Source organism: Natator depressus, chromosome 19 (assembly GCF_965152275.1).
Source record: "Natator depressus isolate rNatDep1 chromosome 19, rNatDep2.hap1, whole genome shotgun sequence".
In the NCBI taxonomy this organism is placed as follows: Eukaryota; Metazoa; Chordata; order Testudines; family Cheloniidae; genus Natator; species Natator depressus.
The window spans coordinates 3,762,201-3,788,477 of record NC_134252.1 but is presented as its reverse complement, the minus strand read 5'-3'; the positions used below and the strand labels follow the sequence as shown (position 1 = coordinate 3,788,477).

General features: G+C 38.8%; 1 protein-coding gene across 4 annotated transcripts in view; it reads left to right on the top strand.

Moving 5' to 3' along the window:
* LOC141974700 (zinc finger MYM-type protein 4) overlaps positions 1-26,277 on the top strand; it is a 55,532-nt gene that overhangs the window by 10,492 nt on the left and 18,763 nt on the right. For 3 of the 4 annotated variants that reach the window (XM_074934640.1, XM_074934642.1, XM_074934643.1), the window contains 14 exons: positions 8,212-8,254; positions 8,375-8,899; positions 10,491-10,558; positions 11,253-11,423; positions 15,204-15,282; positions 15,706-15,958; positions 17,996-18,170; positions 18,271-18,483; positions 21,410-21,560; positions 22,881-22,996; positions 23,115-23,390; positions 23,889-24,039; positions 24,271-24,443; positions 25,079-25,229. In XM_074934640.1, the coding sequence (XP_074790741.1) occupies positions 8,212-8,254; positions 8,375-8,899; positions 10,491-10,558; positions 11,253-11,423; positions 15,204-15,282; positions 15,706-15,958; positions 17,996-18,170; positions 18,271-18,483; positions 21,410-21,560; positions 22,881-22,996; positions 23,115-23,390; positions 23,889-24,039; positions 24,271-24,443; positions 25,079-25,229 (2,545 nt within the window). Of the gene's footprint in view, positions 1-1,367; positions 1,496-8,211; positions 8,255-8,374; positions 8,900-10,490; positions 10,559-11,252; positions 11,424-15,203; positions 15,283-15,705; positions 15,959-17,995; positions 18,171-18,270; positions 18,484-21,409; positions 21,561-22,880; positions 22,997-23,114; positions 23,391-23,888; positions 24,040-24,270; positions 24,444-25,078; positions 25,230-26,277 lie in introns of all 4 variants that reach the window. The other variant, XM_074934641.1, reaches the window with a different exon arrangement.

The following is a 26,277-nucleotide window of genomic DNA, read 5'->3' as shown; positions in this document are numbered from 1 at the left end:
AAATTCAGCGTGAGTTGCAGATGTGTTTCACCACAATCCATGGATTTGGGGGATGTGTGTATAATGACTTAAATGGCAGGAGGAGGAAGGATGTTCAGCATGTAACTGATGTAACCCCCCCAATTCCTCTTGCCCGCTCCCCCCCCCCCCTTGTTTTTTTTTGTTTAAATGGTTGTAGGTTCCAGGCATCTAGATTGGCAGGCTTCCGCTCCATGTGCACTAGGCTGGTGGTTTTGCAACCAGCACAAAACTGCTGCAAACCACAGCCTTCCTATTGGGGGCCATTGGGCCAGGTAGGAAGGTTTCCCCCCACTATTGCATTTTTTTGGTCAGGATTTTTTTTATGGGAGTAGGAGCCCCTTCTGCTTTTATTGGGTACAAACTACAAGTACCAAATAATTTGCAAAAATATGCAGTAAAGTGTGTGTATGCATGTGAGGAAACCATTTGCCTGACCTCCTATAGCTTTGTTGTAATCTGCAACTGAGATTTCTGGGTGGGTGGGGGTGATGCCATCAGCATAATGCAGGGTTAGGCTTCATGTATAGTAGGAACCTAGATGCTTGGGTAAAGATGCTAGCAACTCACTGTTAATCTATTAAGGATATTTTGAGAATTTTTATTTTGGTGCTTAGATGGCCTAATAACCTTGGATGAAGTATAGCTTTACATTTTATCGTGAATAACAAGGTCAGAAGCAATACGAAACAGAAAAATGTCTTCCTTGGTATTTTTTTAACATGTATGTAGAATTGTTAGGAATTGCCTATGCTTAAAAAGAAAAAAAAATAACTGTAATTAAAGGGACATTATCAAGGTTAGGCTAAAATCTTGATTTAAAAAAAATCTGGGCCCAATCCTATGAGTTGTTGAGTATTTACAGTCCCACTGATTTTAAAGGGTACACCTCACAGTATTAGTACTTCTATGTACTTGGCAATTATTCTCTAAAATGCATGTTGTAATGCAGTTTCTTTGACTTAAAAAGTAGATCGACATGTTCAGTGACAACCCATATATATTCCTCCTTCCCCCCCAATACATGTGGAGAAATGATAGGGTCTTGTTGATACTTCCCCATTGTTAAATTTAAATTTAGTTGTATTTTTTTTTCTGTTTCAGAATAGATTTGTATCTAAAAATGCTTACAATGTAGTAGAAATGAAAATTCCAGAGACATGTTATAGCAAAACTTTATTTCAACTATCTCCAGAAATAACACAGAAATACATTACACACCCACTGCAACTGAGTGGCAGAAATAAGACGCTAGCTACAGGCAGCTGAAACTGCTGAAGCTGCTAGGGGGCTCTGTAGAATTAAATAGCAGTCTTTAATGCACAACTCTGTGGCTCTCTTATTCACAGATCTCTATGGCTCTTCTGACCTCTAGGGGTTCTCTTCCTGTTGAAGTGCTTCTTTTCCTGTAGCAGGTATTTGCAGCAGGCTGGCTCTTTGTTACCCTCTGCTCTCCTCACTCTCTAGGTGTTTGAAGGTATGAATCAATTGGTCTCTCTGTTATTCTGCAAAAGGAGCCCTAAGAATGGCCCACTGATTAATTTTAACTATTTGTGTTGTACAGGTTTCAAATCTAGGAGGGGCAATGTGATTGGCTGAATGCCTAACAACCCTCCAGTGATGTCATGCACCAAGGGTCAGGGAGCACTTCCTGACCTCGTTATACCTGGGTTCAGGAATATTAATTACATTTTGAATGACCTTTTTTTAAAAAAAATTCTGTCTTCTGTAAAAGTTTTCTGTTTTCCAAAGCGATGTGGCTGTGGTGTGTGCGCACATGGGAAACTGCATAGGAGGTAGGAAACTGTGGAATCTGTGATTTAAAAAATATATATTACAGTTGACCTAGCATCCCTGCTCATAATCAGCCCTAAAACCTATGTGGTGAAAAACTGTGAAGGGAAAAAATATTTCAAGCTTCCAAGGGGTTGTTACAAAGGAACAAGGGAGGGAACTTAATGGTTTGTTTTTAAAAAATGTTATACTTACCTGTTTTGCATAAAAAATGAAATTGCCAGCCTCAAGGCAGCCTTACTCTTTGTATTACACAAAAATAATTATTAGTTAAATGTTTGGTTTATGGATGTTGTTGCCGTTTTGAATGACATTGTAATTATGAACAAGTTTTTAATTATTTCAAATTAAAGTGTTTAATACTAAACTACAGTTAATGCCCTTCTGTCACCTATGCCAGGCAAAAAAAGGGGCTAGTGGTGAGCTTTCTAGTGTCTAATAATTCTGATGTGCCTTGCAACTTGAGTAAAATACATTTTACACAGCAGTGTGGTTTTTTAGATGCTTAGGCTTAAAAGGAAGAATTAAACTAAAGCACAACATATCGGATTTACTTCAATTAATCTGACAATTCTGCTAAATATTTTGGTGCCCAGCTTATCAAAAGCCTTATTTTCTTTAGACAAGCTAACACCTAAGCAGGCTTCTTGTGTGCACAACTGAAGAGCACTTTGGATATGCAGAATACAAGATAATGTAATCTTCAAACTTGAGAAAATACTTAAAATCCATATTCTTCTAAAACATCTCCGTTATGAAAAATAGCAACACATAACTTTTGCTAGTTTCAGAATTTAGCTGTCATAAGCATACCTATCACACTAAGTGCACTTTATAGAAATGATGTGACATGAATACATAGCAAAATAAAACATCCTCACTTAGAAAAAAGCTCTTTGGCTAGCAAAGTGGTGCAGTAATCCTACATCTTGCCTCAATTTATTAAGATCACTTTTGGAAATACACTTGGAACATCAGGCGCAGACTGTTGGAGCTTGGTGTGCTCCATCTTCCTCCAGGTCCTTCTAGCTATAACAAATGTGCATCATAAAGAAGTGTGGGTGATAGATACAGTACATGGAGCTCTGCCCTGCAATATGTGGGATACTTGTGATATGCAGAGTGCCCCCAATTCCCACCGACTTGAATAGGGGTTGAGGGTGCTCAGCAAGATCAGACCTATAAGCAGTAGGATCTGGTTTCCAAAATAATACTTGCTACTTATATAGCAACTTGCATGTTTAAATAGCTTTCCCGATATTAAGTGATCCTCGCAACATCTTCGTGAAGTACTGGCATCCTCACGCTAGTTTGGGAAACTGAGGTGCAATGTTCAAATTAACTTTCTCAGAGTAATGCAGTGGGTCAACAGTTGAGCCATGATGAGAATTCCTGGACTCCAGTTCCGTACTTGGATCACTAAAACACATTGCCAGTGATGTAAGGAGACCAAACTTAGGGCAAAGTGAAGGCAGTGTTCAGAAGAATTTAAAGTGGTATGGACTAACAATTTTCTCATGTTGACTGGAGCTGTAGATCTTACAGTAGAGCTACCGTGAAGTATTGTAGTCAGAGAGAGGATCAGAACATTGCCTTAAATGCAACGCAGCATTTTTTCCAGTATGTATACCATTTAAAGGGAAAAGACTACATGCAGAAGCACCCAATAAGGCCTGTGGTAACTAGTGTGAGGGTATTATGATCCACTGGTAAGGAGTGTGTCGATTGTCCTGTTGTCTGTTAAAACCTATGTGCAGTCAAGTCAGGAGTACAAAGTGATGTAGTAATGTGAGTAGCAAGAACACTCATTTATCTTATTTTATTGCTAATTTTTGCAGCCAGCTTCCTTAAACTCTGCTTTGGGACAGTGCAGGTCAAGCAGCTTTTTATGGGGAAAAACTTTCCTCCCGCCTCCTCTTGTTTGTTAATTGCAGTTGTTGTGAGTCAACTTATAATATCACACCAGAACATCTGTATTAGCATAATATGGTAATTTATAAAAACCCTGCTGTTTTAGTGTCCCTATGTTACTCAGTGCAACAACACTTTGGTTTTGGATATTGACTTTTTCTGTTTCCTATAAGATGGCTATGTTCTCATCCCCGTTTAGAGTAGCTGTGTACTGCTTCTTGTAATCAGTAGGATACTGTGCTGTGAGAAATTGCTCTGTACACTTATGTACTATTTTGTATATGAAAATAACCTCAAACTCTGAAGCCAGCTCTTTGTTCCAGTTATGCAACTATAGGACTATATTATTTTTCTCCTAAAATTTTCTAGAACGAAATTGTGCTCCACTCATCAGAGCTACACTAGTGGTAGAGCAGACATTTGAGGGGTGAGCCGCCTAAGATTGCACTATGACAAGCAAAACATCTGCCTTTTTTGAAAAAGCAATAGCCAATCTGCAGACTTATGTTTTTAGGTCTTGATGTTGTGTGGTGCTCAGAACTCTCAACCTTCAAAGACTTCTGTGGGAGTTCATGTCACAGGGTTCTGCCCTTAGAAAACTAGGCAGTCTAGCCTCAACTTTGGAAGGTCAGAGGAGTTTTGGGGGATGGCTGAAAAGGGAAAAAGGAGAATGCAGGTGCTGTACTTGTTCAGTACTTATTCAGTGCAGCAAAAATGAAGGAAGTTGTCTTTATATGCCCATAGGAAGAGGTAGGTACCTCTTCCAGAGACAATCTGAGCAATTTGAGCCCCTACCTCCAAATGGCTCTTGGGGTCTGTTCCTTCAGTGCAACAGTGTGATGGTAAAGAAGAGCAGAAGCTTAGATAGACTTAAGGGAGATTGGATAGGTCAAGAACCAGGGCTGCTCCCCAACAAGTTGGGGCTACGCCATTACTAGGGTTTCCTTGGAAGTTCAGTGAAAATTTCTGTTCAATATTCAGGAGTGTTTTTTGTTTAAACTAAACAATATTGGGATGCATAAGGAATGGGATGGAAAAATATGTTTAATATCATTGTATAAGTCAAATATATATCCACACTTGGAATACTTTGTTCATTTCTTGGCACCTTCTAAAAGGCTAGAGCAGAATAAATAGAGGGCATTCAGAAATAGAGGACATTTGTTTGGGGCGTGGAAAGACTTCCATGTGAGGAAATATTGGGACTTCTTAGAGAGATGACAATGAAGAGATAGAATGATAGAAGTATACAGAGTAAAGAAGGTATAGAGAAGGCCAGTTGGGCATTCTTATTTACCCTTTCTCGTAATACAAGAATGGTGGGGGCATCCAAAGAAATTGAAAGCAACAAATTCAAAACTGCCAGAAGATAATTATTTGTTACAACAAAATGTATAAACATGGAACTTACTTCCATGAGATAACATGGAGACATAGAGTTTAATAGGATTAAAAAATGGATTAGAAATATATATGAGTAGTGAGAATATCCACAGTTACATTAGTGAGAGGGGGAAAAAGGGATATAAACCCTCACCCTTCAGTGTATAATTAAACCACTGATTGATAGGGGATGTCTTCCCCAGTCGCAATAGGCTGGTCATTGAGTTGTCCATTTTGAGGATTTTTGCACCTGAGGGTTTTGGTGCTGGCCACTGTCAGAAACTGGATACCGGACTAGGTAGATCGATCAGGTATTATAGTCCCTATGTTCTGAAGCTTTATAGTTGGCCTTATTGGCAATAGGCAGAGAAGTTTCTCCAACACATCTAGATTTGGTACCTCTGTTCTCAGTTCTTGCTTCTGCCTTGACCTAAGTAGTTACACTCCAGTATGTCTTTCCTAGGTCAATTACTCCTTGTTCCTGCTGTGGTTGAAGGCTCCTCCAAGTCTGCTAAGAGTCCCAAGAAGGGAACCTATCAAGAAGGATATTTAATTCTAAGGTGGATTGTGTGATATACTGTATATAAAACTAGGGCCTTCAATGGTTGCCAGCAGGGTAAAACAAAGTAGAAATAAAAACACACTAGTGATCTATTCATGTTTTCATGTATGCCTTGAATCCTGTAAAAAGAATAAATCCAAAAGGATCTACTAACGCCCAAGGAAAACGTACACATCACCTCTCATTCTGACGGCTCCATAGAGGAAAGAGACAAATCCAAAACAGGTTTTTCCTTCAAGAATAATCTGATGGTTGAAAATGTGGTAAACACTTTAAAGAGCCATTCCAAGCCATCTAAATTGCAAATATTTTTCTACCTGTTCAGAGAAGGAACTTTGGTATTGTATGTTGGCGCCTAAAGTCCCATAATGCTAGGTGCTGTACAAACACTTATTGTTTACAATCTAAGTTGAACCTCTCATTTCCCTGAATGAAGCAGTTAGTTTATTGAAGGGGCAAAACTTACAGGTGACAATTCACAGGATCTCTCAGTTTCTATAAAGTGACAAAGGATTGTACAGTACTATGTGAAAGTGCCCAAGTTAGAGAGGTCCTCTACAGGATAAATGTCTCTTTAACAGTGATTTCTTTCCAAAAGACTTCAAGGATGGAAAAATTGATGTGTTCTTGAGGTACAACTTTCCAGCTTCAGCATCCTCCATGTAGACTCCATTATTGTCCGATTCCTTGTCAAATTGATCATGGCAAAGTTTTGAATTCCATAAAGGACACATCCTGCAAATATGCCATAAAGCAAATATCTCTCTGGCCCCTTCTTCATCTCTAACATTTTATGTTTCTGAATCCCCTCCATGGAGCAGAAGTAATTAGGGTTCTAACACTCCAGCCTCCAGGAACTCCAGGACTTCAGCACTTCGCCAGCACGTATGGGACCTGGAGAGGAGGAAGAAGAGCTAGATTCTGAACACGTTTAAGATGACTACCAAAGGCTATGGTGGATCCTAAAAATTAGTTCTCAGAGCTGCTCAAGAGCTCAAGAATCACTTAAGATTTTAATGCAACTCAAGAAGGAGAATGAGTTTGATCTAATGTCTCACCTCCATTGGAAACTTAAAATGCCTCACTAGCAAGTTTTCTCTAGTATGTTCTTTGTCCTCATGAAGAAGAGTGAAAACATTGCTACTGGATCTGGATTTAGAACTGAACCTCTTACAGGAGGTTCCAGTATGGATACATACCTGCACACCCTGGGGAAATGGCAGCAAGTGCCTACTGAGAATCTGCTACCAGGGATACTTCCAGTACTGCATCCTTCTCTCTTGAGTTCTCAACATCTAGGTACCAGCGCTAGGAAGAGTTCTGGATTTATAGATCCTGATTTTATTCTCATAGTGATTTTACACTAATGTAACTCCGTTCACTTCAGTGGAAATACTCCTGATTTACACTAGTGTAATTGAGAAGAGAATTGGGCCCATAGACCAGCCTGAGATTTGCATCTCACCAGACTACCAAATTAATGCATCCAGTGAAGTGAGCTGTAGCTCACGAAAGCTTGTGCTCAAATAAATTTGTTAGTCTCTAAGGTGCCACAAGTCCTCCTTTTCTTTTTGCAACAGTAAGAAAGCTCAAACCTTCCAGGAGCTACACATTACCTAAGGGGATGTCTGTTTGTCTAATCTTATCTTGTGCTCCAGATGAGGAAGGCAAAGATTATTCTAGCCTCGATGGGAAGTTTAACTTCTTTACCTCTTACAGTTGCCTTAAGAAAGCAGATATGACTTAAAAAGGAAGCTTTACGATTTCCACGGAAAGGAAAGATATGTCACCAGAAGAAATAATAATAATGCTGTTGAACATTCTGGTTCTCCTTGGTGGACATTCTTGCTTTGAAAAGCCTCAAAGGATGCTATCAATGTTAACATCTATCAGGGAATGTATAATGAAAATACATGTTCCATACAATACATAAAAACAAGCACTTTTCAGTTCTGTCCCTTACTCTCATGCACTGTCAAAACTCTTGGGAAATAAGGTGTTACCTTATATGTGTGTTACGGAAAAGGGAAGATTCCCTTGCCAAATGGCAAGAGTATCCGTTGTGGTTATGCAGCCCATAAGGTCAATGGAAGTTCTGTGTGCTGGTGTCTCTATATTCATAGTGTGCTGGTCACCTTAGTATTTAGGTATGACAAAGGCTAATTTGGACTACATTAGGCCTTAGTTTCCCTTGGGTGGAATCCCTGATCTTTACTTATTTGGGTGTGTGGGGTTTTTTTGTTGGTTTTTTTTGGGGTGGGGTGGAGATTAAACTAAATTGGGTTTTTTTTAACCCTTAAGTGAGGCAGTATTATTTCTAAACCTCCATAGCTGTGCTTTTCTGTACACTACTAAAGCAGCTACAATAAATGTCACTTTGCAACTTCTAATGAGTTATATTGCAGAATAGAGTAATCCTAATTTACAAAATCTTGTATTGACAATTTTGGTGGTGGTGGGTTGTGAATTTTGTTGTAGGGTAAGTTACACCACAGTACATCACACTTGCCATGGATAATCATGTAATGCTTTCCTTCTTACAGTTTGAAGACAAATCTAATGCAGTTTTTGACATTACAGAGAAATGTAAGTGCTTCTTTTATTTATGTGTGTATTTACGAGTAAGCTAAAGTTTAATGCTGTACGCATGTTCTCTGTTAAACCCAAACATGGTGGTTTTTGAACACTCTTTTTCCTTATTCATAGGTGGTGATATTCTGGATGCAGAAATGTCTGAGGACACGGATCACAATTTAATACCTGCCCTTGAAAGCATATCCTATGAAATGCAGAATCGAACGGGATCTGAAAACTCACTGCTGGATGAAGATGATTATTTTCTGAACTCGGGGGATCTTGCAGGGATTCCAGTTGTTGGGAGTGACAATGAGGACGATCAAAATTTTACTCCAAAAGACAGTCTCCCTTCTACGATTCACACTGAAGATAACCTGGAGGATGGAAAGAGAGTTACAGAACACGAATTGGACAGTGAAAAAGAATTGCAAATACAAAATGCAATCCAAAAGGACATAACTTCATCATGTGACCAGGGCCCTATATTTAAACCCATTCGGAAGGATTTTAGCATAGCAAGAGATAATGGTAAAGAGACTTTTTCAACAAAAGAGAAAAGCAGAGAAGGACCTTTCCAAGAACGTGAAAAACGTTTGGAAAAAATTCCTAAAGAGTTGGATTCCAGATTGAAAAGCAGTTTCCTTGATAAAGCAGGTAACAGTTTAACCCACAGAAAAAACAGCTCAGGAGAGGGGAAAAAGAGAACTAGATACAGACCACTCGTAGAGTTAGTTAGGTAACTCATTATCTTGGGGAGGGTAATGTGTCCACTTGAATGCAGGGAAAGTATTTTACATTAAACCCTGAAATATGACAAATGCATATTTTATAAATTATGTATTTAGGCTCTTCTGAAAATTCTAGCCTTTAGGCATTGGGTGCTTGACTCCCTTAGCCTTCTTCGGAATATCTCAACCTAAACCCTGTTAATTGAGGCTTTATTAAGTGAGCTCAATGTCACCTTAAACTTTCTTACTGTGATTGTGATCATGTTCTTTGCAGTCTCTTTATACTTCCATTTTTCTCTTCCGTGATTTTTGTCTTTAAAAGTTTGTCAGTAATGCACTGATACTTCTGTGAAATGCATGCTATTAATGTGTGTGCCATTCAAGGAATGTGCCTTTCATAGTGGCAATGGGGGAAGGTTTATTAGAGCTACACTAGTGCCTTCAAGAAGTCAGCTAGAGAGCAGCTTTGAGACACACTCTCTACTGGAACAAGGAATTTGCTTCTTGGACTCTCTCTCCAACCATCATGGACAGGGCCAAAGGGATGCCTGGGGATCCTCTCCTCAGTCAAGGGAGCCTGAAAGTGGTCTAGTGGTCCTGCTACCCATGCACCTATTTCAAACTTCCCAGGCTCTGGAAGCCTCAGTACAGTGTGGGATGCAAAGCTTGACAGTAACAAAACAAGCTGAATTAACATATGATCTAATCATGTTCAGAAATCTCTGGGGATGGGGAGAAAGTAGGCTGTAGGACTGGTCCTGGAATGAGAGGTTTCTGATTGCTGCCTTTTAGTGTTCTGCACAATTTACATCTCGGGTATTTACTGCTGTGCATACCCAATCCTGCATTTTCAAAGGCTTGTAACTCTACAGGTATTTTAAAATCAATGTCTTACAATCTCAGTTTATGTCTGAATCACAAAATATTTCTGTCCCAGAGGGGCATATTTTGGAAAATTATGATGAGCTTAAAGTTGAAACTCTCAGAAACTCTTTTTGCAACCTTGAGTAAAGTGGCCACTAACTGTGACAACTATAATAAATGTTCACAAACTTGCTAGACTTATGTAAGAAATGCAGTATCTTTGAACATTTTACGAAGAGCATGCACTGAATACATCTCATCATGTATTAGCTGCGAGTACTTATGGAGTGAGGGAAAGGGGCAGAAAAGCAAGAAATAGATGAGTTGTTTTTGTTTCCTTGTTTTGAAAAAATCAATAGCCAGATATAAATGTAAATGCAGAAACATGGCAGGATCCTCAGAGTTCATTCAGATGCAAATAACCCACAGGGAGAATTCAGAATTTTATGACCATTTCACTGATGTGGGGAAATAAATTGTCTAATAGAAGAACAAAAATCTTAATTCTGTTTGAGCATTATATTTGACCTGCTTTGGGAAGGAAGAGAAGGAGAAGTTTGATTATAATACATTGGAGATATTCAGAGACCCAAGACAGATTTGAAGCAGTTTTGTCTAAGAATTGTATTCACTTTAATATACATTTTCCCCAGTTACTAATCAAGTAGAAGAAACGTTACGGACACAGTTAGCACCACAGATTCCAGAAACTAACTTCAGGGTAAGTTATGAATCTCTCGGGGTTTTTTTGGTATAGCAAAATGTATTTGTTTTGGGTATTTCAAAATAACTGTTTCATGTGTGAGTGTAACTTTAAAACTGAATTTTTAAAAAATATCTGCAGTTTGTCTCCATATACATTTTTATTACTTTGAAAGATCAAATGCAGATTATTTTAATTTTTCCCACCCTCTTTGGATGGGGGCCCTTGATAGTAAAGTTGCTGTACACATCATTTAGAGACCAACTACTAAACAAGTGGTCCCTGTTTGGTGAGCTCTTCTGCAGTGCCCCGTGCCGTTTGCTCGAAGCTGGGACTGGCGATGGAATGGATCACTTAATGATTACCTGTTCTGTTCGTTTCCTCTGGCTCACCTGGCATTGTCCGCTGTCGGAGGAGAGGGTACTGGGCCGATGGACCTTTGGTCTGACCGAGTACTGCCGTTCTTATGCGGAAAAACTGCTTAATAGATGAAATCCTGACCCTACTGAAGTCTGTAGGAGTTTTACCATTGACTTCAGCGAGGCCGTGATTTCATCCTAGATTTGTAGAGCCTGCTGGTTTTAAGTGTCTGTTGCTTTGTTCACAAGAGCCAAAGCATTTGAAGAGGGAAGGGAATAGTTACAGACATACAGGAAATGGTCATCTAAACGTTGGATATTGTGTAATTCTTTTTCATATTATTGTGCTTCAGGAGTCTAGCTACCTGTTTGCGAGTAAGGAATCCATTGGTCAGGAGCTGGGGAATTCCTTTGCATCAAATATTAGAATTAAGGAAGAGCCTTTGGATGATGAATATGATAAAGCGATGGCACCACAGCAGGGACTGTTAGACAAAATTAAAGATGAACCTGATAACTCTGAGGTAAGGCTGCCACTACTTTTTATATTCTGGTTTCTTACATCCAGTCCTATAAACTGGATATGAATTAAATCTTGCACTTGGTTGTTGGTTGAAGCTTAGTCCTACAGGCAGTACATCTTAGTGCAGGGATTCTCTATCTTTTACTAGCCCCAATCCCAAAACCAAGCAACTTTTTTCCTCCCATGACCCCGTATCCCAGAACGTTTGTTAGGTAAAAACAAAAATGCTGTAATACATAATTTTTTAAAAACATAGCACTGCATATAAGTTTATGATGTCATTTGTGGCTAAAGTAGACACTTCGGTCCAGCCCATGGCAATGTCATGTTTAAAAAATCTAAAGTATAATTCATGGTTTTTATTGACTATTTTGTGAATTGTCACACCTTAGCAGTATATAAAAATAGACTACATCTGCTGTTTACATCTGAAAGATTACCTTCATAAGCATAAGGGCTAGAAAAAATTTTTTGGAAATAGAGCTTAGGGATTGTCTACATGGGGATAAAAAACCTGTGGGTGGCCTAGATCAGCTGGCTCAGGCTTGCGGGACCCGACCCTAAACATCTACATAGTAGTATTTTCAGCCCCAGAGCCTGAGTCCGATGAGCCCAGGCCAGCTGCAGCTGTGCCCTGGGTCTTTTATCCCTGTGTAGACGTACCCGTAGAGGCCTTGATTCACAAAAGCAATTAGCCACATGCTTAACTCCCATTGACTTGACTTTAGTTATAGGAACATTTAAGTGTATGCTTAAATGCTTTCTTGAGCTTCTTTATAGAAACTTTTGTGACCATACGGAAAAAAGTTGAATGATTCTAAGGTTGAGAACCATTGGTCTAATGCACTGGTGCCCAACCGACGGCCTGTGGGCCATACACGGCCCACCAGTGCATTTCCTAAGGCCCGCAGCCTGCTTCAGCACAATATACTAATGGCCGATTCATTAGCATTTTGTCGTCATTTTTAGTTTACACAAATATACGAATAGGTTGTTTCTATATACAGTATTGTCGTTCTCAGTGGTTCCAAAACTTGTTCCGTTGCTTGTGCAGGGAAAGCCCCTGGCGGGCCGGGCCAGGCCGGTTTACCTGCCACGTCCACAGGTTCGGCTGATCGCAGCTTCCACTGGCCGCAGTTCACTGCTGCGCCTGAAGCAACGAACCGCGGCCACTGGGAACCGCGATCGGCCGAACCTGCGGACACGGCAGGTAAACAGCCCGGCCCAGCCCGCCAGGGGCTTTCCCTGCACAAGCGGCGGAACAAGTTTGGGAACCACTGGTCTATCTAAATACGTACGAAACAAACTGAACTTAAAATATAAATCAGTACAGGTGAGTTTAAATCTTATTAAAATATGTAGAATCTGTTTGGCCTCCCACACAAGATTGTGCTTAGGTTTATGTGGCCCTCCGTAGGTTTATGTGGCCCTCCTGTGTAATAAGTTGGGCACCACTGGGCTAGTGGATTGAATGTGGTGGCAGGGGGGCATGGGCAGGATTTTAAAAGTTCTAACCTATCTTTGTCACTTGATTGTTTTGTGGCCTTAAGCAAATCATTTGATTTGACAATGCCTCAGTCTTCCTCATTCCTAATATGGGTATAATATCATCCTCATAGGGTAATTAGTGTTTGCCTAAGGCTTTTAAAAAGAATGTGTGTGTGTGTGTGAGAATAATTCTTCTCTAGGTAAGTGGAGAACAAAGTTAGGGTTTGTAAATACTGACAGTATTGACACTGCTGCCTGTGTTTTGGTGGTTTTGTTTAGTGGTGGATTTTTTTGTTTTGTTCTTTCTGTACCTTTTTGTACTCTTTCTTCTGTATCTGCCCCTTTTAGTCTTTCCATTTATTTTTCTTTGAAAATCTTTATAAACTTGAACTATGGTGCCTTCTGGGTCCAAGTGAACAAAGATGTTATTCATAGATAAATGTAAAGAAAAAGTTTCCTGTGTACTGGTTAAAGCTGGAAATATCATTTGTAACAACTATTCATTCAAATTTCACCTCATTTTGTTTGTGCAAAGTTCATGAACATTTTGTGATTATTTTTTTTTCTCAAGTGTATGTATTATTCCAAATTATTTGACAAAATATTTCATGAATCTCGTTTACTCTAGGACTTGCTAGTTGGTATCTGTGTCAGTGTTTGGTTGGAGAATACATTGATTTATTTTTTATTTATTTTGTTCACTGTAATTTAAACATTCATTCTTGTGTGTAATAATTTGCAGATTCTTATTTCAGGCTGTATGGGTTTGGCTATGAAAGCAGAACTTAATGCAGGATATCCTTTGCTTATCAAAGGTCATATTGATCAATGTCAGTGAAGACTTGGAAACTAAGATATATGAAGTTTAAATTCTTAGACACACAAATCACTTGGGTAAAAGAACGCTATAATATTCATCTTTATTTGTTACTGAGGATGTGGAAGCTGGTGAGGATTTTCTTAATTTGGCTTTGTTAAATTGAGAATGTGTTTTTTCTTCAATCTGAAATACACAGCAGACTTTGCTGCAAGTGATTTTCAAGGCTGATGCTTTCTAATTTTTAGCTCAATTGTATTGCTTTGAAATTTTGCTCTCTAAGAACCTAATCATGCATGATGGACATCAGGATGTGATCCTGTTCCCATTACCAACAGTGCCTGCAGCTAACACTATAATTAAAGTTGTTAAAATGTCTGTTTACAGCTGATTTGTAAACCTTAAAAGTTGTAGTGGTTTTCAGTTGTTTTACAGTTGTTTTTTTTTTTATAGTTAAAAAAAAAAAAAAAAAAAAAAGCTCTGTTCTGGTGCACACAGATAAAACTTCACTTTAAAAAGAGAAGAAACTTTAAATGTTGCAGTCCATCAGTTCCCAAAGGGAACTAGTATCCCTGGGTGTTCTTGTGGGAAATTCTAAGAGACGTAACTCAGTTGTCTTAGTAAAGAAGTTTGGAATTTTCCTCCATCCCCAATAGAAATATTATAAAGCTTGACATTATACACAGTATGTGGATTTTACTGCCCCCACATGCCTGGAAATAGGATAAACTTTATCTGCCTTGTAGATTCCTTTATAGAACATTGAATGTGTTGTGTGTTTTGAAAATTGTTTAAACATTTATATAGTTCCATGAAACTATTGTTTTAGACTTTAGAATCTGCATATAGAATGTGCCTTGCTTCTGGGTGGTGGCTGCTGTTTGGTTTAAATGTCTGGAGAGAGCAAGTAGGGGTGCATGGTCTGACTAGAAGACAGGAACACCTCATTTTAGTTCCGACATCTACTCCCTTTAAGTGACTTCCTCATGTCCATAATCTCTGTTTTCTCATATGTAAATTGAGGACTATACTTGCCTCTATTTTACAAGGCAAGGGCAAGAACAATAAGTTGCAACATGCTTTGTAACTGAAAAGCTCTCTAATAACTGCTAATTATTTGGGGAGAAGCATGGATTTGTTTTAAGACTTGGCCATCAAAGTGTCTTGAAAATATAACTGAGGAAGGGGACGTACAATTCATGCTATGAAATCTCCACACAGCACTACACAATTTGCATACACCAATGTGAGCTTTGAGAATGCAGTGGGTATATATATGGTTTTTGTATGCAACAATGTCTGGTATGTCTCTGGCCCTTGATTTTTGACATAGAAGTTTATGAAGAGTTCTCATTTTTTTTGGTTTCTTGGATCTTGTATTTAGTAGCACATTATGAAGGAATTGATGCCTTTCATTTGTTTTAATGTCACTTTTTGTTAGGTTTGTTTATTTGGTCTCCTTTTCCCTTTGTTCAGGAGTACGGCCAGCAGCCAAAAACTCAGGAAGGGGAGCTGAAGATCAGTGCTGTATTTTCAGTCAGTGGCAGTCCTCTTGGTAAGGAACAGGAAAGACCAAATGTAATTAAATCTTCCACATGTTTCAACTTCAAAAAATGACCCCGTGGGTTAGCATGCTTTTCATTTGCTATCTAACTGCAGCAGAAATGAAGTCTGGTTGAGCTTCTAGACACTCTGGACACTCTTCAGTTGGAACCTACAAAACGCTTGTATTTCAGAACCCAAGAGAGAATTAAATCTGGAAGGGATGTAAAAGTATGTATTTAATTATAACAATGGGTGGAATTTGCTCCTGTGCAGAAGGCCAGCACAAGGCGCATATATACGTATGTATGGACAAAGCTTGTGCATTACTGAAATCCCAGTTAGTCCCTCAAATGCAGAGGCTGGCCTTCTGCACAGGGTGAATTTCACCCAGTACATACTGGCTGTTAATATATATTTCCTCTTGTTTTTCTAGCTCCACAGTTGACATCAGGTTTCCAGCCTGCTGTGGCATCCTCTGGCATGAGTAAAATGCTGCCTTCAGTTCCAACCACAGCCATTCGGGTTTCCTGTTCTGGCTGTAAAAAAATCCTCCAGAAGGGACAAACGGCGTACCAGAGGAAAGGCTCTACTCAGCTCTTCTGCTCCACACTGTGCCTCACTGGATACACTGTTCCAGCTTCTCGTCCACCAGCTTCTACAAAGAAGACGTGCTCAAGCTGCTCAAAGTAAAGCAGTGTTCTAGCTAGTTCTAGTAATAACTAAAATTCAGATGAATAATTAAAGGCTTTGTTTGTGAAGAAAAGTTAGCTTGTTAGGGATCACTATTTTACATCCTCTCCTTCCTCCTCTGGCCCCCCAGTATCCACTTCTACCACCAGTCTTTCCTTTCAGAAATACATTTCATTCTCTGCCTCTGCTGATTGAGCTGTCTGCAAATGGTAGTGTGAACTGGGTTTTCTGTCACTGCAAATGGGCTGTTGTATGCAACTACATATATTTTTTTAAAACGCTTACCCTGATATGCACACCTTCTTTTTTTCCAGTTAAAATCAACAGGAAATAAAAGTTTGCCTCTCAAAAGGACTTGCTCCCCTTCCCCCATTCTAAAAATAATCATATACAAAATTAGATTTCTTCAAGTTTTAAATATATTTTGAGAATGCATTTAACAGATGCTCTTCAACTTAAAACAATTAAATTACTAAAGTCAATGAAGTAAAATCAAGTTTAGTAGTTGAATGTAATTGATAGCTTGTATTTCATGAGATTCCCTACAAATTCTAGCTCTCTAAGCTATTTATCGAACTTAGCAATAGGGGTAGTCTCTCCACTTTGCAAGGTTATGTTTTGTCCATTAAGTTTTTGACCAAAGAAGCCACCTGAGAGCACGCAGGTGGCACTTCATTATATAATATCTAACCCTTGCTGAGCTGAAGAAATGAAATTATTGAGCATGAAATAAGTTTCTGGTTATGGGGATATCATGACCTAAATCAGATGCTCACAACTCCTGTCAGGTATGGAAAAAGAAACTTTGCCCTTTATAGGCATAATTTGAAAAACCTGTTCTGAATAAGAAAGTAGCATTGAACCAGGATTTGTTGTCTACTGCTACAGAAGCAGTTTTAATGCCTATAAACCATATCTTCTTTTGTGTCCTTATCTCCAAACTAAACCAAGAGAAATTTTGGGTGTAGCTGTTCAAGCTTTCATCAATATCTAATATATACCATAATCTGAGGCAAATGAATAGCCTCTGAGCCTAATTGTGGCGGGATCTGATTATCAAGGAGAGTTATTCATATGTGGTATTGTTAGTTACAAAAGTCACTTTTCATAATGAATGCTACTTTGTTTATATTACTGTGACTTCCTCAATAACAGATTTGTTACCTTCAGATTTACAAGGTCAGCAATTTGTTATGTTGGTATGTTTAATGCATTACTGAGAACATACAACAATTTTCAGTTGTCTGCTGTTCATATTTGTGTTCAGAAAAGTAGTTCTCATCTGCAATAAGTGCAGTGTTATTTTAAACTTTATTTTACTGTCAGAAGCCTTCCATCAAGAGCATTGGCTTAGAAGATTTGCTCTTTAAGAATTTTAAAGCATTTTAGCCAAAAGAGTTGCAGTAATTAAGAGGGCAGGCAGGGCAGGAAATAAGAGGAAAAACTAACTCGTCTCTGTCAAATTCAGTGGTTAAGAATCAAATAGAGCAGCACAAAAGGTGAAAAACGGAAGGATTGGAACAGCACTGGTCAAGCCATCACAGGCTTCACAGTGATCAGGAGTTGTATTTTGTTGTTGTTTTTCCCCTCTGATGAGTATTTTCCCTGTTAAAGGAACTCTCTTCTGAATTTAATTTATGTATCCTGCTTTCTGAAGTTTTTGACAAATGTTTCTCTTGCTCTTTCTCAGTCTACATCACCTTATTTTCCATACTACATTTTAAAGCAGAGTTACTTAGTGACATGTAAGCAAACTGGTTCGTCTAAGTTAATGTGTAAAGCAGTCACAACAAGAGCAAAAACACAACCCGCCTTGAGAGTAAGATTTTTAAACGAAGTTTGTCTCAGTGTATTCTGCGGGTTTTATAGTTGAGAAAGGCTACTGTATTGAAATAAAGCCCATGGGAGTGAGAGACTGTCACACTCTCTTACTACTGCTATTACAGAGAATGCGTTTGGTCTGCCAAGGGCCACAGATGTATCAAGCTGATCTGTCCTTTTTTTTTTTTTTTTTTTTTTTTTAATTTAAATAGAGAGATCCTAAATCCAAAGGATGTGATCACTGCGCAGTTTGACAATACAAACTCCAGCAAGGATTTCTGCAGCCAGTCATGTCTTTCTACATATGAATTGAAAAGGAAACCTGTTGTTACTATTCATACTAACAGCATTTCAACCAAGTGCAGCATGTGCCAGAAGAATGCAGTGGTAATTTATATGTAACTTCTACTTTCTAGTTTGAATTTCCTGCAGATCAGAACAGTTTAATATCTCAGACACTAACTATTTTACCTTTTTATTCTTTTAGATTAGACATGAAGTGAATTATCAGAATGTTGTACACAAACTCTGCAGTGATGCCTGCTTCTCCAAGTTCCGTTCTGCTAATAACTTGACTATGAACTGCTGTGAGAATTGCGGGGGCTACTGTTACAGTGGCTCTGGCCAATGCCACGTTCTTCAAATAGAAGGACAGTCAAAGAAGTTCTGCAGTTCAACATGTGTTACCGGGTACAAACAGGTACTTTTTTTTTTTGATACTTCTAAAACTTCATGTGCCCCATCGATTGAGAAGTTACTTTAATTGATAAGTGTAGACTTTAGAATAGACCAACTGAAGGCTTCAGTTCTCATTAACTCTGTCCTGAATACATCTCTGCCCTTTAATTTCTCAAGCTCTGCTCAAACATGTCACTTTGTCTCCATACCTTTTTTCATGCTACCTTGCATGCCTAGAACGGCTACCAGCAGATGCTAAGCTTCCTCTGACTCCACCTCTGATAAACTAGAAATAGACCTGAACCAAAATCTCATATCCAGACATCACCAACTTTGGAGAAATTCAAATTGACATCCAAACTATATCTCAAGCCTGTCTCTAAGAGAACCCTATGTTGAACACTCAAGCTCTAATGGCTATCCCCCTTGTTTTGTTGTCTTTAGCTTGTAAGTCCTTAAGTGTAGGGACCAGTTACCTGTTTGACACCTACCTACCACAATATGGTGCCCTGTAGATTTGTAGCACTGTATAGAAAATAAATAATAAGGCCCTGATATTTTAAATGTAACCTCCATTTTTGCATTGTCCATTCAGGTATCACCATTAAGATGTCAAGATACTTGACTCTGCCTGCAAATCAGGTACTTGGCTGATTAAATGGTGGCATTTGTATCTGCAGGTAACTGATGTGCAGATGCAAAAATGTACCTTCAAAAACAGTGATCGCTGCTGAAAATTGTAGCCTAAACCTGGATGAAAGAGCAAGGAACAGGTCTTAGATGGAAAGGAACTGGGAAAAGGGAGAAAAATGTGTCTTTATGCAGTAGAAATCTAGGAAAGAATGATTTCAAATTTAAGTTTTATGTTGTATGTCATCGGAGAAACCCATTTGTACTGCATAAATGAGTTACGAACATGTATCTCAAACATTTTCATATGACAGTGAGTTGAGGGGCTTTGTTTCCTCTCTTCCCAACCCTGCTTAATTCACTGCCCTTTCTGATCCTTTTAACTAATTTTTTTTTTTTTTTTTTAAATAATAGCTGGCTAATTGTTGCTTTCCAATGTGAATAGTGAATATTTTATAGCTCTACAGCTAAAAGCCATTAGCTCTATGAAATAATTGTTTCAGTATCACTGGTATATATTTTGTTTTGACATTTCCAGAGAAAAATCTCCATTAACCTGGTGTTACATTTTGAGAGTATATATCAATAATTGAAGGGTACAAAATCACAAGAATGTTTTTATCCCCAAAAAAGGAATGTGACTCCAAAAAACTTGTTAAGGCTAAACTTAAGCAATCAAACAATTTAAAGAAATGTATAGTAAAGGCACCACACAACAGTAACTGTGTCCTCTACTAATGTCAGCCTCCAGCCTTCCTTTTTTTATTCTTTTATTTCTTAGGTTCTGTTCCTGCAAACGATGCAAATAATCCCTGCCCCCTCTCCTTCTCCCAGGACTTTAAGAAATTCAGTCTATGGCTGAGCATATTTTAAGTTTTGGTCACTTGCATCCTCCCTCTGTTTTTTTTTTTTTTTTTCCCCCTTCCTCTTAATTTTTTAAGACAACGTAGTTGTACAGCTTGTACAGTTGCAAATCAGTGGTGGGAGTTAGATGTCCCTCCGCGCCCTCACATCTCTAACAAACCCACATCCCCACTCTCCTCTTCTGTTCCTCCAACTCCAGAAAGCAGTGTTGTGGAGAGCCAGTGGGAGTGGAGAGATGACTGTGTAAAGGGAGTTGGGTGAAGGGGAATGTGGAAGGGGACAATGATAGGGTCATTCATATCTCCCTATTCATTTATCTTTACCTCTGATATTATAATGGTACCTCTTAAAGACACGAGCTTTTGATTTATAATTAAAACAAAATGTTATGACAAATAGCATCTAAAAAAATTAATTATTTTAGAAAAAAATTCCCTCAACTGTAGCTAGAGTAAGCATGCAGTATGTAATTTGAAGAGCCTGCAGTTCCGTTATTCAGATTACATAAGTCAGAAAAAGGGGATGAATTTCAAAATGATTTTTTTAAGTGTTTTTTCTGGAAAAGTAGGAACATTTCATCCAGAAAATGACCTGGAAAATTAAATTGTCTTCCGAAGAGCTATTGGGACAAATTAAGAAACCAAATTAATTAAACAGTGAAAAAAGGGATTTTAGTTCTGTTTGTACGAATCTCAGTATAACCTTAACTATGGAGACCTTACTGGCACCACCATAATGTTTACAAAGCTTATAAAAAAAAGAAAATGAAAGGTTAATAAATCTTTTATTGCTTGTATATAACTTATGCCCAAAATATATTTATCGCAACTGATAAACCAGTTCTAACCAACTGCTTGTCTTTGATAGTTTAAATGCTTACATTGTATATAGTCTATCTTTCCCTTATGTCCTTCCACAAAATTCCGATATTACTTGATTACAGAACAAAATGCATTTTTAAGGATAGGAGATGGTAGTTGACTCTAGTCTCAGCCCTGCCACTGACTGTGTCCCATGGCAAGTAACTTCACCTGTCTGTGCCTTCGTCTTTCCATCTGCAAAAATGGCAATATTGCGTACCTACTTCACTGGTGTGTTGAAAGTTAACGTTAGTAAAATATTTGAGACACTCCAACAAAAGCTACTAGATGAATGGAATTGTTGGTGTTGCAGCAGTGGCTAGAGGCCCCAGAACTATTATGCTAGGTACTATTTAAACACATAAAAAGACGGGCTTACAACCTAGACATAAAACAAGGGGTACAAACAAACATGAGGGAGCATAAGGTTACAGTGAAGAAATACATTGTAAGTAATAAACACTGCAATAACTTCATAAGAAATCAAACTTCACATACAGTGGCTCTCATATTTTATGTACTAGAGTGATTAATGTGCAGGTTTGATACCAATTTTAAGCTCCAAATGAGTGACTTATTTTATTCTTTCCACAGAAATCAGCAAAAATCACACCCTGTGCACTGTGCAAGTCTTTGAGATCTTCAGCTGAGATGATAGAGAGCACAAATAATTTAGGAAAGACCGAACTCTTTTGCTCTGTTAACTGCTTGTCAGCCTACAGAGTTAAAATGGTTACATCTGCAGGTAACTGTATTCCTTTGTTTTTGTTTTACATCCGTAGTTCCATCTAGTTTAGATCAAACTTAGTTCATCCTGAAAACAAAGCTTAAAAAATCATTAGAATAATAGGCTGAAATAAGAGCTATGTTTTTTCCTTGTTGTATACACAACTATTAACTTTACAGTGCTTCCAGTTTAAATATTATCTTATTTTGCCAGGAAAAAAGAATAGAAGCTAAAGTTTTATCAACTATTAGTTTACTACCTCTTTTTCTTTTTATGTACTTGGGTGTAAACTTACTTGCATGCTTTGAATGCTGATAGCTCTAAAAGTGGATCTATCTGCTGTGTTGATATCGAATTCACATCCTGTTCCCTGTCTGCTAGAATAACAACCTGTACAGAATTTCCTATGACTTCAGAGAGCAGGAAGATACCTGTAAATCTTAATGTACTTCCTCTTCACAAGCATGAAACAGACAGGTGTGGTGTGAGTGGCAGGGTGCACTACTGTAGTGCACCGTTTTGTCATGGGCATGCCTACAATTGCGATGAAATTGTGCATAAATGATGGTTCTGAGGTGATGACCAGTGCATGATTTGTTGGTTTGTTTGTTGGCCTTTGTTTGTAAAACACTCCAGTTCTTTGCAGGCCAAGTTCTTTCTCAGCCAGTTACCATGGGATTTTATCAAGGAACATACATTCTTTCGCATTCTGCATACACTGTGTTCCAGTACTACAATTATAATTTTAAAAAATTATAGCTTTTCATATAGTCAAAAGCACTGGGAAGACTTTAATCACTCTAGTACTCTGCTTCCTGTATCTTGTACATAGGTCATCATGTTTCTGCCATACCCTTCAAATGTATTATTGTTTAAACAGCAGGTTTTGTATTTTTATTTTTTGTTGTAAAAGGGTTGAGGGTTTTACGTGTCACAAATGACAGGTGAGGGCCTTGGAACTTTTGCATTTTAACATTCCAGATTGACACTCATTCCCCCTTTGGCTTTAGCTTCTGTCCCTCTGATGCCTCTCTTGTAAAATGGGCAAATGTTTACTGACCTGCCAGCAATACTGTGAGCATTAATTAACAATAAAGTACGATGCAGGAACCTATGTACCACCATTGCAGTGCTCATGTCAACATATCATAAAGTGCTCAATCTACTCTGGCTGCTGCTTTTTCTATAGGATGTTGGTCATATTCTTTCTTAGATATATCTAACTTTGTCATTCAGAATGCTTGGTGTTTTTTTGTACGCACAGCATAAAGCCATTTGCAATGCTTTTAATCATGGGTTTATTCACTAGGTTTTCTTTTTTCATTGTTTTTCCATCAGGTGTCCAAGTTCAGTGTAACAGCTGTAAAACTTCAGCAATCCCTCAGTATCACCTGGCTATGTCAGATGGGAGTATACGCAATTTCTGCAGTTACAGCTGTGTTGTAGCTTTTCAGGTATCATGTCTAGACTTTCTTTCAAAGTTCAATTAATAGAATGGCAGACTAGTGCTATAATCTCCAAGACATGGGTTTCCTGTTGCAAAATATACCTTCCTCAATTGCTTTCCAACAGAACTTGTTCAACAAGCCTGCAGGAATGAACTCCTCTGTGGTGCCCCTGTCGCAGGGTCAAGTCATTGTAAGCATTCCCTCTGGGGCAACGGTATCAGCATCAGGTGGCACTACCTCGACTGTCTCCCCCAGTTCCATGAGCAGCTCAGCTGCAGCTGGTCTCCAGAGGCTCGCTGCTCAGTCCCAGCAAGTCACTTTTGCCCGCACTGTTGTGAAACTCAAGTGTCAGCACTGTAACCGACTGTTTGCAACCAAACCTGAACTGCTTGACTACAAGGTAATAAAGATTAGAGCTTTGCATGCAGATCTTTCTGAATCAGAAACGGACACAAAACCCTAACGAGGGGCAATAACCTGACAATAGTCCTTTGGTGTCTTGCTATGGCCAGCTATCCTGGGATTTGGGTAGTAGGCTCGGTACAGCAAAACCACCATCAAAATTGGCATTGATTTGCTTCCTTTTTGATTGCCTCAGAAGAAAGGCAAAGGATTAAATGACTATGTAGGCAGCTTTCCTTCTTGCCTCTAGAGATGATCCCTTTGATCAGGAGTGAAGAACATTGATGGGTGCATCTGTGGGAACCTTTCCACTCCCACCTTGTGCTGCACCTGTTCTGCGGACTTTATTCTCCAGCATTATCAAATGGTGACTTTCACCAGCACTAGAAATACCTTACATGTTTTTTTTTGTTTTTGTTTTTTAACTATTTAAAAATACTGGTTTTGGAGGGAAAACAAGATTTTGCATAATTGAATTATTCTCATGTAATTACAGGGTAAAATGTTTCAGTTTTGTGGGAAGACCTGCTGTGATGAATATAAGAAGAGAAGTAGTGTAATGGCAATGTGTGCATACTGCAAAATTGAGAAGATTATCAAGGAGACAGTGCGATTCTCAGGAATAGACAAGCCATTCTGTAGTGAAGGTAAGAAAAGGCAGGCCTGTGTGTCAGGTAAATCCTATCAGAAAGCATCCTGCCATAAAATTAGGGCAAGAAAATGAGAAATCTCATCTGTTAACCTTCCTAGGTCTTTGTCCATACTTTATGATAATTTATTAAAATTGATCATAAAAGTCACAATTAACTGCAAGAGCTAAATAAACACCTTAATTTGATATAAAAAATTTTTTTTTTGTTCTTCCTTTGATGTCTTAGGTTGTAAACTGCTCTATAAACACGACTTGGCTAAACGTTGGGGAAACCACTGTAAAATGTGCAGTTACTGTTTACAGGCTTCCCCCAAACTGGTCCAGAATCACTTTGGGGGGAAGATGGAGGAGTTCTGCTCAGAAGAATGCATGTCTAAATTTACGGTTTTGTTTTATCAGGTAAGTAGCTTTCATGCGTCACTTTCTGAAATTTAAATGCCATAACAAAAGAACTTCTGAAGCCCAAGAGCTGCGTGAAACTGTCTACAGTGGACCTCTGCTTCCATTAAAATCATGCATATCTGTGGGAGGTGAATGAAAAAGAAGTCTTTGCTCTTTGGTGTTTTTCATTTACTGTCAGAATTAGTCAGGTTATTTGGGTCTTCAGCCCTGCTTGTTCTCTGACTCACTCTGGGGCACACTCAGCTCACCACCCTGTGCCTCTTTAATTATAAAATCCTGTTTATTGGCTTTGGTGCTGCTCCTAGGCTTTGCAGGGGAGATAGCCAAAGGCAGAAAGGGGAGTTGGGTGCCAGGTTCCCTTTGTGGCTTTGAATGCCTCCCACCCCCACAAGTTGTGAACACCAGTACTACATATAAAGGAACCTCGCAGGAGAACACCATATAATGCTCTCATTCCTTAGGCTGTTTTGTGGCCGTGCCAATAAATGTTGCGGCTATTATAAAAGTACCAGCATATAAGCTGAAAGCTTTTTTTGGAGGTAGGTGGGAAGGGGGTCACTTATATGCATGCATTGTTATCCTGGTATTTGAGGTTTTTTTTAATTTTTTTCCCTGTGCTGTTTTTTTTTTAGATGGCAAAGTGTGATGGTTGTAAAAGACAAGGTAAACTCAGTGAGTCTATGAAATGGCAAGGGGAGATCAAACATTTTTGCAACCTGCTTTGTATTTTGATGTTCTGTAATCAGCAAACTGTGTCTGAACCCCCACCTCAGAACAACACAGGTAAAATAGGATGTGAATTAGAACATAAGAACAGAACAATTGCTTTGGATAATGCAGTATGTACGTTTCGGGGGAAATTCAGTTCAGTGGATCTTTTCATAAATAATGTACGCACACACCCCCTACTGAGAGAATAGCCATTGGATGGACTCAGGTATATCCCGCATCTTGGCAGGGGGTTAGACTAGACCCTAGCAGTCCCTTCTAAACCAATGATTCTATGATACAGGGCCATGTTTCTCAACCTTTCTGTGCTGGCAACCCGCTTTGGTCTTTAAAATAAATAAATAATTTTTTTACCCCTCTACTAAGCCAAAGCCTGAGCCCTGCTGCCCGGGGCTGAAGCATATAACTTAGCTTCACGGGCCCCCCTGTGGCATGAGGCCCCAGGCAAGTGCCCTGCTTGCCACCCCCTAATGCTGGCCTTGCACTTGTGATCCCTCCTCACTCAGGTTGAGAAACACTGATATAGGGCTTTTCTGCCTCTTGTTACTTGAATCCTCTGTAGCGGAGAAACAAGATTTCTCTACGTGTTAAGTAGACATAAATGCTCAATGTAGAGAAAACGAGACAAATAAAAAATTACTTTTTGAGTGTCACTGTTTGCAAAAGCACATTCGATTAGAGTAATGTCTGTTGAAGAGATATCAGGCACCTGGTTTTCTTGAAGCGGCCCACATGGCAGCATCATATTTGGCAGAATCTACGTATTAATTAAAAAAAATACATTTGTAAACCTCAGGATTGTGAAGACAAACTTTCAAATGTGAACTCAGTTTAACCAGTGCTGGGTTGTCTTCCCAAATGTGCAGGCATTTTGAAACAATGACTCCGAGCTCCAGTTTCGTTAGGTGTTGACTCTTAAAATATTAGTGTTAAGCTTGATGTAAGCTGTAGCTATTCCTCACTGATTATTTGAGCAGATGGAATGGGAAGGAGGGTGAAAGTTCATCCCAAAGGAATAGGAACTGTGAGTTGCTGTAGGGAATGAAGTGTTAGAGGGGAGGAAGACAGGAAGAGGAAGAGAAACAAAGGGGAGAAATAGTAG